At 49.5% G+C, this 11,539-nt stretch overlaps 1 protein-coding gene across 1 annotated transcript in view; it reads left to right on the top strand.

The window, feature by feature from the left end:
- Window positions 1–923: 923 nt before the first annotated feature.
- The window catches only part of LOC120064711 (intermediate filament family orphan 2-like), an 83,048-nt gene continuing 72,432 nt past the window's right edge, over window positions 924–11,539 (top strand). The window contains exon 1 of the mRNA XM_039015330.1: window positions 924–1,378. Within this exon, the coding sequence (XP_038871258.1) occupies window positions 924–1,378 (455 nt within the window). The remainder of the gene's footprint in view (window positions 1,379–11,539) is intronic.

Raw genomic sequence — 11,539 nt, 5'->3', positions numbered from 1 at the left:
AAGAATTTGTTCTTTACTGACTTGCCTAGTTTAAAAAAAATATATAATAATAACATTATGATATTTTATTGCTTAATTTTAAACTTTAACAATTTGTTTTCTGCACAGGGTGACTGGGAGCCCAAAGCGCAGAATTATGAGAGAAAATACAGTTCCTAAAATTCACATATTAGCCCAAGAATTAGACAAGCCTACCTTGAAATAACCAATTGTGTCCACTTCAGGACATTCTTTGAAAGGCCTATGCATTTTGGGAATACTGTGTGTGCGCGCGTGCTTGTGTTTTTGCACGTGAGGGTACGTGACAGAGAATGGGAGGGTTGATGCATACAGTGCCCAGTTTAGCAGTTTGCTTGAATGACCCAGCGGCGCCACAAAGAGGCAGGGGTAGGGCTGTAGACTAGTCTGTCATCACACCGCGGTACCAGAGTCCGGAGAAAGACACGCGTATAGGAGCAAAGACAGTGAGTGTGTCTAGAGAATGGGAAAGGGAGAAACTGAGCGCATAGGTCTACAGCATCAGCAGCACCTGAAAAAGCAGAGGCAAACGCACGGTGTGTCATATTCCTGCGTATAACAGAGGAGGATGGAGACTTTCCCGTTGCGCCAGAGATCTGGACTGATAAGATTATATGTGTGTGGATAGCCTACCAATAGGAACATGTGTTTGTGGATAGCCTACCAATAGGAACATGTGTTTTCTGGAGTTTTGAGGACAGCGAAGGTCCATCACCTTCAACTGCCCCGTCAATCTAATTTCAAGGAGCCACATCATAAGAAACTACCTGGAGAACTGGCATTTTGGAGGATATGATCAGTTTTGTTGTTAAATTCATGTAGCAAAACAAAAAACAAAACACGATTTAATAATTTCTATGTTTACCAGTATGATGAACTCTTTTTTTGATTCTTCGCCTGCTGCTATGATTGCTACAATTCCTGTCAGCGGCGTGTCCACTGCTGGGACGGGCGCTGTAACCAGTGCGCTTCGAAATGATTTGGGGTCCAATATTCATGTCCTAAAGACTCTGAACCTGCGGTTTCGCTGTTTTCTTGCCAAAGTTCATGAATTAGAGCGGAGAAACAAATTATTAGAGAACCAACTGCAGCAAGCCTTGGAGCAACAACGATACCAAGTATACACTCGTGAAGTAGCTGTCCAAACCGACTCTCCTGAATCCCGACTGCCTGGTACCATTTGGAGTTTCACGCACGTGAGAAGACACGGAGAGCGCTATGAGACTCTCCAGGGCCCTGGTGTATCCTGGAATCATCCGGACGGTGTTGGGGTCCAAATCGATACCATCACCCCAGAAATACGAGCTCTGTATAATGTGTTGGCTAAAGTCAAACGAGAGAGAGACGAATACAAGAGAAAGTAAGTAGCCTACCAACAAACTACTGCACTCTGACAGTGACATCAGTGCGCATTTTGAATTGCAGCAGTTATAGGCCTGACTGATTATTTTTTATTCAGGTAGGAATGAATGAAATACGCCATGGGTAGAGAAACTGCAACTCTCAATACCTCCCATTTGCCTATATATTTTTTAAAGAGGCAGTCAGCAGTTGAAACAATACCAAAGCCTTCTCACAGCCCCTGTTTCTGTAAAATGCAGAGGGATGGGGCTGGAGAAATATAACCAAATTCATAGACAGAGCTATGGATGCAAGGACTGAACACATACATTATATACAAACAATAGAGGCTATAAAGTGTTTAACATTTACTTTGTTTAGAAACATTGGAGGAAAACAAGCTGATATTTTGGGTTCTGATGGAGTACAACATTTGAACTGAGCTCAAATAAAATGTTATTTGTCACATACACATGGTTAACAGATGTTAATGCGAGTGCAGAGAAATGCTTGTGCTTCTAGTTCCGACCATGCAGTAATATCTAACAAGTAATCTAACCTAAAAATTTCACAACAACTACCTTATACACACAAGTGTAAAGGAATGAATAAGAATATGTACATAAAAATATATGAATGAGCGATGGCCGAACGGCATAGGCAAGATGCAGTAGATGGTATAGAGTACAGTATATACATATGAAATGAGTCATGTAGGGTATGTAAACATTATATAAAGTGGCATTGTTTCAAGTGGCTAGTGATACATGTATTACATCCATTTTTTCATTATTAAAGTGGCTAGAGATGAGTCAGTATGTTGGCAGAAGCCACTCAATGTTAGTGATGGCTGTTTAACAGTTTGATGGCCTTGAGATAGAAGCTGTTTTTCAGTCTCTCGGTCCCCGCTTTGATGCACCTGTACTGACCTCGCCGTCTGGATGATAGCTGGGTGAACAGGCAGTGGCTCGGGTGGTTGTTGTCCTTGATGATCTTTTTGGCCTTCCTGTGACATCGGGTGGTGTAGGTGTCCTAGTTTGCCACCGGTGATGCGTTGTGCAGACCTCACTACACTCTGGAGAGCCTTACGGTCGGGGGCGGAGCAGTTGCCGTACCAGGTGGTGATACAGCCCGACAGGATGCTCTCGATTGTGCATCTGTAGAAGTTTGTGAGTGTTTTTGGTGACAAGCCGAATTGAGGTTGAAGAGGCACTGTTGCGCCTTCTTCACCACGCTGTCTGTGTGGGTGGACCCTTTCAGTTTGTCCATGATGTGTACACCGAGGAACTTAAAACTTTCCACCTTCACTACTGTCCCGTCGATGTGGCTAGGGGGCTGCTCCCTCTGCTGTTTCCTGAAGTCCACGATCATCTCCTTTGTTTTGTTGACATTGAGTGTGAGGTTATTTTCCTGACACCACACTTCGAGGGCCCTCACCTCCTCCCTGTAGGCCGTCTTGTCGTTGTTGGTAATCAAGCCTACCACTGTAGTGTTGTCTGCAAACTTGATGATTGAGTTGGAGGCGTGCATGGCCACGCAGTCATGGGTGAACAGGGAGTACAGGAGAGGGCTGAGAATGCATCCTTGTGGGGCACCAGTTTTGAGGATCAGCGGGGTGGAGATGTTGTTACCTACCCTCACCACCTGGGGGCGGCCCGTCAGGAAGTCCAGGACACAGTTGCACAGGGCGGGGTCGAGACCCAGGGTCTCGAGCTTAATGACGAGTTTGGAGGGTACTATGGTGTTAAATGCTGAGCTGTAGTCGATAAACAGCATTCTTACATAGCTATTCCTCTAACAATGCCACTTAATATAATGTTTACATACCCTACACTACGCATCTCATATGTATATACTGTACTCTATACCACCTACTGCATCTTGCCATCTTTATGTAATACATGTATCACTAGCCACTTTAAACTATGCAACTTTATGTTTATATACCCTACATTACTCATCTCATATGTATAGACTGTACTCTATACCATCTACTGCATCTTGCCTATGCCGTTCTGTACCATCACTCATTCATATATCTTTATGTACATATTCTTCATCCCTTTACACTTGTGTGTATAAGGTAGCTGTTGTGAAAATGTTAGGTTAGATTACTCGTTGGTTATTACTGCATTGTCGGAACTAGAAGCACAAGCATTTCGCTACACTCGCATTAACATCTGCTAACCATGTGTATGTGACAAATAAAATTTGATTTGTCCACATGGGTTAGGGCAGTGTGCAGTGTGATTGCGATTGCGTCTTCTGTGGACCTATTGGGGCGGTAAGCAAATTGGAGTGGGTCTAGGGTGTCAGGTAGGGTGGAGGTGATATGGTCCTTGACTAGTCTCTCAAAGCACTTCATGATGACTGAAGTGAGTGCTACGGGGCGATAGTCATTTAGCTCAGTTACCTTTGCTTTCTTGGGAACAGGAACAATAGTGGCCCTCTTGAAGCATGTGGGAACAGCAGACTGGGATAAGGATTGATTGAATATGTCCGTAAACACACCAGCCAGCTGGTCTGCGCATGCTCTGAGGACACGGCTGGGGATGCCGTCTGGGCCGGCAGCCTTGCGAGGGTTAACACGTTTAAATGTTTTACTCACGTTGGCTGCAGTGAAGGAGAGCCCGCAGGTTTTGGTAGCGGGTGTGTCAGTGGCACTGTATTGTTCTCAAAGCGAGCAAAGAAGTTGTTTAGTTTGTCTGGGAGCAAGACATCGTGGTCCGCGACGGGGCTGGGTTTCCTTTTGTAGTCCGTGATTGACTGTAGACCCTGCCACATACCTCTTGTGTCTGAGCCGTTGAATTGCGACTCTACTTTGTCTCTATACTGACGCTTAGCTTGTTTGATTGCCTTGCGGAGGGAATAGCTACACTGTTTGTATTCGATCATGTTTCCGGTCACCTTGCCCTGATTAAAAGCAGTGGTTCGCGCCTTCAGTTTTGCGAGAATGCTGCCATCAATCCACGGTTTCTGGTTGGGGAATGTTTTAATAGATGCTGTGGGTACAACATCACCGATGCACTTGCTAATAAACTCGCTTACAGAATCAGCGTATTCATCAATGTTATTGTCCGACGCAATGCGGAACATATCCCAGTCCACGATGCATTTATAAGTTATAATCTTCAAGAATCAATGGGTACATATCATTAATTTATAAATCAGAAAATGTATGGAGCAACTTCAGTTTGCCCCTTTAAGGGTGGATGGATTCATTGCTTACTAGACATTTTTTGGCAGCCAAACAGCAAGCAACAAGGGTATTGTACCTCTTGCCAAAACCATGCGATTGCATTGCACAATCTACCTCCATGAAGTTTGAATTCAGGACAGATTTGTTGAAACCAGTTTAAAATATCTAATTGTCATCATGTTTAGTATGAACCATGATTGGTTGACCCATGAGCAGTTATGTGGCCTGTAGGCCAGAAGGTGCTGTTACCATGGTGAGATGATAGAAATGATAAAGAATATAGCTAAAAGAAGCCGGAGTTCATACAGTATTGGTTTGCAGTGTTACACATTGGTACAGTAATAGATACAGCGAGGATGTTGAAACTAGAGGGTACGTCTGAGGGAAAATAGTTGGTGCACTTCGTTTAAATTGAACACTGTCATTTTAAACCTGATCACACTGTCTTAATGGAGTTCACCATTGTAGAATGGTTCATGGTGTGGATGTCCCATCCAACCCCCACTTCCTCTTTGCTCACACTGATGTAATTTCCCAAAGGATTCACTGCAGCATCCCTGGCCCACGTCACAACTGGCCGGCATGGCTGGCTACTGCAGGAACCCCTGCCAATCGCCTGTTTCCCCATGATTTAACCAGGGAAGGATTAAATAACTGAACTAAGAGTCTTTAACCTTTATTTAACTATGCAAGTCAGTTAAGAACAAATTCTTATTTCCAATGACGGCCAAGGAACAGTGTGTCACGTTCCTGACCTGTTTTCTGTTGTTTGGTATGTGTTTATTGGTCAGGGCGTGAGTTTTGGGTGGGCAGTCTATGTTTTCTGTTTCTATGTTGGTTTTGGGTTGCCTGGTATGGCTCTCAATTAGAGGCAGGTGTTTGACGTTTCCTCTGATTGAGAGTCATATTAAGGTAGGTTGTTCTCACTGTTTGTTTGTGGGTGATTGTCTTCCGTGTCAGTAGATGTTACCACACGGGACTGTTTCGGTTTGTCTGTTCCTGTTCGTGTGTTCTTCGTTTCATGTAAGTTCGTAGTTTAGGTCTGTTTAGTTCGTTTTGTTATTTTGTATTTCTAAGTGTTATTTCGTGTTTCGTCGTTTTGTTTAATAAATCATTATGAATTCACACCCCGCTGCACTTTGGTCCAATCCTTGCTACTCCTCTTCGGATGAAGAGAAGGAGGAAGCCCGTTACAGAATCACCCACCAAACCCGGATCAAGCAGCGGGTTAACGGACAGCGCACGAAGCAGGATTTCTGGTCTTGGGAGGAAATCATGGAAGGAAAAGGACCATGGGCTAAGGTTGGAGTGAATCGCCGCCCATGGGAACAGCTGGAGGAAACCGGAGAGAGGAACCGACGATATGAGGAGGCAGCACGGAAGCAAGGCTGGAAGCCCGCAAGTACAACCCAAACATTTCTTGGGGGGGGGGGCTAAAGGGTAGTGTGGCGAAGTCAGGTAGGAGACCTGCGCCAACTTCCCGGGCTTACCGTGGAGAGCGAGAGTACGGGCAGACACCGTGTTACGCAGTAGAGCGCATGGTGTCTCCTGTACGTGTTCATAGCCCGGTGCGGGTTATTCCACCTCCCCGTACTAGCCGGGCTAGAGTGAGCATTGAGCCAAGTGCCATGAAGCCGGCTCAACATATCTGGCCTCCAGTACGTCTCCTCGGGCCGGTGTACATGGCACCAGCCTTACGCATGGTGTCCCCGGTTCGCCAACACAGCCCAGTGCGGGTTATTCCACCTCCCCGCACTGGACGGGCTACGGGGAGCATACAACCAGGTAAGGTTGGGCAGGTTCAGTGTTCAAGGGAGCCAGTACGCCTACACGGTCCGGTATATCCGGCGCCACCTTCCCGCCCCAGCTCAGTACCACCAGTGCCTACACCACGCACCAGGCTTCCAGTGCGTCTCCAGAGCCCTGTTCCTCCTCCACGCACTCTCCCTGTGGTGCGTGTCTCAAGCTCAGTGCCTCCAGTTTCGGCACCACGCATCAAGCCTCCTGTGCGTCTCCAGAGCCCTGTACGCACTGTTCCTTCTCCCCGCACTCGCCCTGAGGTGCGTGCCGTCAGCCCGGTACCTCCAGTTCCGGCACCACGCACCAGGCCTACTGTGCGCCTCAGCAGGGCAGAGCCATCTGTCGGCCCAGCACCGTCTGAGCCATCTGTCTGCCCAGCGCCGTCTGAGCCATCCGTCTGCCCAGCGCCGTCTGAGCCATCCGTCTGCCCAGCGCCGTCTGAGCCATCCGTCTGCCCAGCGCCTTCTGAGCCATCCGTCTGCCCAGCGCCTTCTGAGCCATCCGTCTGCCCAGCGCCTTCTGAGCCATCCGTCTGCCCAGCGCCTTCTGAGCCATCCGTCTGCCACGAGCCATTAGAGCCGCCCGTCTGTCCCGAGCCATTAGAGCCGCCCGTCTGTCCGGAGCCGCTAGAGCCGTCCGTCAGTCAGGAGCTGCCAGAGCCGCCAGCCAGTCAGGAGCTGCCAGAGCCGCCAGCCAGTCAGGAGCTGCCAGAGCCGCCAGCCAGTCAGGAGCTGCCAGAGCCGCCAGCCAGTCAGGAGCTGCCAGAGCCGCCAGCCAGTCAGGAGCTGCCAGAGCCGCCAGCCAGTCAGGAGCTGCCAGAGCCGCCAGCCAGTCAGGAGCTGCCCTACAGTCATGAGCTGCCCTACAGTCATGAGCTGCCCTACAGTCATGAGCTGCCCTTCAGTCATGAGCTGCCCTTCAGTCATGAGCTGCCCTTCAGTCATGAGCTGCCCTTCAGTCATGAGCTGCCCTTCAGTCATGAGCTGCCCTCCAGTCATGAGCTGCCCTCCAGTCATGAGCTGCCCTCCAGTCATGAGCTGCCCTACAGTCATGAGCTGCCCTACAGTCATGAGCTGCCACTCAGTCCGGAGCTGCCACTCAGTCCGGAGCTGCCACTCAGTCCGGAGCTGCCACTCAGTCCGGAGCTGCCACCCAGTCCGGAGCTGCCACCCAGTCCGGAGCTGCCATTAGTACAGAGTTGTCCCTCTGTCCTAAGCTACCTCTCTGTCCGGAGCTACCTCTCTGTCCGGAGCTACCTCTCTGTCCTGAGCTACCTCTCTGTCCTGAGCTACCTCTCTGTCCTGAGCTACCTCTCTGTCCTGAGCTACCTCTCAGTCCTGAGTTGTCTCCTCTATGTAGGAGGGGCCTTAGTGAAGGTTCCTGGACCATGGTCGGGGGCGAGGGTCGCCACTCAAAGGACGCTAAGGAGGGGGACAAAGACAGTGGTGGAGTGGTGTCCTCGTCCACCGCCGGAGCCGCCACCGCGGACAGATGCCCACCCAAACCCTCCCCTTGAGTTGTAGGGGTGCGCCCGGAGTTCGCACCTTGAGGGGGGGGTTCTGTCACGTTCCTGACCTGTTTTCTGTTGTTTGGTATGTGTTTATTGGTCAGGGCGTGAGTTTTGGGTGGGCAGTCTATGTTTTCTGTTTCTATGTTGGTTTTGGGTTGCCTGGTATGGCTCTCAATTAGAGGCAGGTGTTTGACGTTTCCTCTGATTGAGAGTCATATTAAGGTAGGTTGTTCTCACTGTTTGTTTGTGGGTGATTGTCTTCCGTGTCAGTAGATGTTACCACACGGGACTGTTTCGGTTTGTCTGTTCCTGTTCGTGTGTTCTTCGTTTCATGTAAGTTCGTAGTTTAGGTCTGTTTAGTTCGTTTTGTTATTTTGTATTTCTAAGTGTTATTTCGTGTTTCGTCGTTTTGTTTAATAAATCATTATGAATTCACACCCCGCTGCACTTTGGTCCAATCCTTGCTACTCCTCTTCGGATGAAGAGAAGGAGGAAGCCCGTTACACAGTGGGTTAACTGCCTTGTTCAGGGGCAGAACGACAGATTTTTACCTTGTCAGCTCAGGGATTCAATCTTGCAACCTTTCGGTTACTGGCCCAACGCTCTAACCACTAGGCTACCTGTCGCCCCAGGTAGCCTATTGGAGGGTGATCTTATTGGTAAAGTAGACAATTTGTAACTCTGCTACAAATGACCGACAAGGCATGGAACAATCTTGCAAAGATCAGCTCACATTATGTTTGGGAGATACCAGCTCCATGTACTTTAGACATTTCTGCAGCTAAGATTTAAAAAACGTCCTAGACCCAATGTTTCCATTGCTAAATTAGGGAGTCAGTAGCTGTCAGAACCACTCGTGGAGTCATACATTTAACGGTTAGGCTTCAGACACTATTCATATTCTTTAGATGCATCTCAGAAAATAGAATAGCAATTCATTCTGAGAGGCAAGATTCCATTTCCTGCTGTGCAGTATTACATGGATGGAACATTCAAGAATACATGATGACAAGTCAACTGAGTAGAATATGCTGTCAAAAGACTGGCCTAATAGCACACTAACTGTAGCCACCCTTTTCTCCACCCCTCCCTGTCTCATGCAGACTGCTTTGTAAAGCTTATTCAATCCTACTGGAGAGGCCCTGCACCTTCAGCCTAGTGTGCTGATTTAATTAAGCTTTTTGAGTGTGGACACACCATGAGGTGGATTCCCAAACTATTCATATGTTTATAATCTGCTTCTTTACAATGCAACCTTCCCAAATCCGGCGTCCATTTTGTAAGCTTCAGGAAAAACAGAATGATTTGTCACCAGCCATCACGTTACACAATATTGATATACTGTGTCTATGGAATTAGTATGGACAGGATTTATTAGATTTTTCATACCAGATCTGGGAAACTAAGTATCTGTAGAGATATGGCAAGAAGTAATCAATTTACTTATGTTAAACATGTCATAACAGAATTTGTTATCACATGCTTTCAATATCACCTGTTTCCCCCCCAGGGAACAATAAAGATAAACGTCTTTCTAAATTGCTTAGTGCTCAGTTGCACAACGTTCATTGTTTTGCAGTTGTGCAACAGTCTCTATTATTTCTCGGTCGAAAAGTTTAATGCCAGATTTGAGAAAGAGCCTTACCTCTTATCTGATTTTATAACAGACTTTTGCAACACTGTCTGAGCAGAACATACTGTACATGTAACGTCCTGACCAGAGTTCTTATGTGTTTTGCTTGTTTAGTGTTGGTCAGGACGTGAGCTGGGTGGGAATTCTATGTTGTGTGTCTAGTTCGTCTGTTTCTGTGTTCAGCCTAATATGGTTCTCAATCAGAGACAGCTGTCAATCGTTGTCCCTGATTGAGAATCATATATAGGTGGCTTGTTTTGTGTTGGGGATTGTGGGTGGTTGTTTCCTGTCTCTGTGTTTGTATTCTGCACCAGATAGGTCTGTATCGGTTTGCCACTTTTGTTATTTTGTATTTGTTTAGTGTTCACTGTAGTTTTTTGTTAATTAAACATGTTGAGCACTGGCTACGCTGCGTGTTGGTCCGATCCCTGTTTCACCCCCTCTTCTAGTGAAGAGAGGGAAGGCCGCCGTTACAGAACCACCCACCAATCTCGGACCAAGGAGCGTAGCAACGGGCAGCAGTGGCAGCAGCAGCAGCAGCGGGACCAGGAGAAATGGACATGGGAGGACGAGCTGGACGGAAAAGGACCCTGGGCAGAGCCAGAGGAGTATCGCCGCCCCAAAGCAGAGCTGGAGGCAGCAAAAGCAGAGAGGCGGCGTTTCGAGGAGCTAGCTCGGCAGCAGGAGCCGGATCTGGGTTACACCACTTGGGAGGAAATAGACAGGTGGTCGGTTGACCCAGGGAGAGTGCCGGAGCCCGCCTGGGATTCGATGGAGCAATGTGCAGAGGGATACCGGCGAATGAGGTTAGCACAACGACGCGGTAAGAAGCCCGTGAAGAAACCCAAAAAATTTCTTGGGGGGGGGATAAAGGATAGTGTGGCGAAGTCAGGTAGGAGACCTGCGCCCACTTCCCATGCTTACCGTGGAGAGCGGGAGTACGGGCAGACACCGTGTTATGCGGAAGAGCGCACGGTGTCTCCTGTACGTGTGCATAGCCCGGTGCGGGTTATTCCACCTCCCCGCACTGGCCGGGCTAGATTGAGCATTGAGCCAAGTGCCATGAAGCCGGCTCTACATATCTGGCCTCCAGTACGTCTCCTCGGGCCGGTGTACATGGCACCAACCTTACGCATGGTGTCCCCGGTTCGCCAACACAGCCCAGTGCGGGTTATTCCACCTCCCCGCACTGGACGGGCTACGGGGAGCATTCAACCAGGTAAGGTTGGGCAGGCTCGGTGCTCAAGGGAGCCAGTACGCCTGCACGGTCCGGTATATCCGGCGCCACCTTCCCACCCCAGCCCATTTCCTCCAGTTCCAGCACCCCGCACTCGCCTTATGGTGCGTGGCCCCAGCCTAGTACCACCAGTGCCTACACCACGCACCAGGCTTCCAGTGCGTCTCCAGAGGCCTGTTCCTCCTCCACGCACTCTCCCTATGGTGCGTGTCTCCAGCCCAGTACCTCCAGTTCCGGCACCACGCACCAAGCCTCCTGTGCGTCTCCAGAGCCCTGTACGCACTGTTCCTTCTCCCCGCACTCGCCCTGAGGTGCGTGCCCTCAGCCCGGTACCTCCAGTTCCGGAACCACGCACCAGGCCTATAGTGCGCCTCGAGAGTCCAGTGTGCCCTGTTCCTGTTCCCCGCACTAGCCTTGAGGTGCGTGTCTCCAGTCCGGTACCACCAGTTCCGGCACCACGCACCAGGCCTACTGTGCGCCTCAGCAGGTCAGAGTCGGCCGTCTGCCCAGCACCATCTGAGCCATCCGTCTGCCCAGCGCCATCTGAGCCATCCGTCTGCCCAGCGCCATCTGAGCCATCCGTCTGCCCAGCGCCATCTGAGCCATCCGTCTGCCCAGCGCCATCTGAGCCATCCGTCTGCCCAGCGCCTTCAGAGCCGCCCGTCTGTCCCGAGCCATTAGAGCCGTCCGCCAGTCAGGAGCCGCTAGAGCCGTCCGTCAGTCAGGAGCCGCTAGAGCCGTCCGTCAGTCAGGAGCCGCTAGAGCCGTCCGTCAGTCAGGAGCCGCCAGAGCCGCCAGCCA

Source organism: Salvelinus namaycush, chromosome 20, assembly GCF_016432855.1.
Source record: "Salvelinus namaycush isolate Seneca chromosome 20, SaNama_1.0, whole genome shotgun sequence".
In the NCBI taxonomy this organism is placed as follows: domain Eukaryota; kingdom Metazoa; phylum Chordata; class Actinopteri; order Salmoniformes; family Salmonidae; genus Salvelinus; species Salvelinus namaycush.
This window is presented reverse-complemented; position numbering and strand designations above follow the sequence as displayed.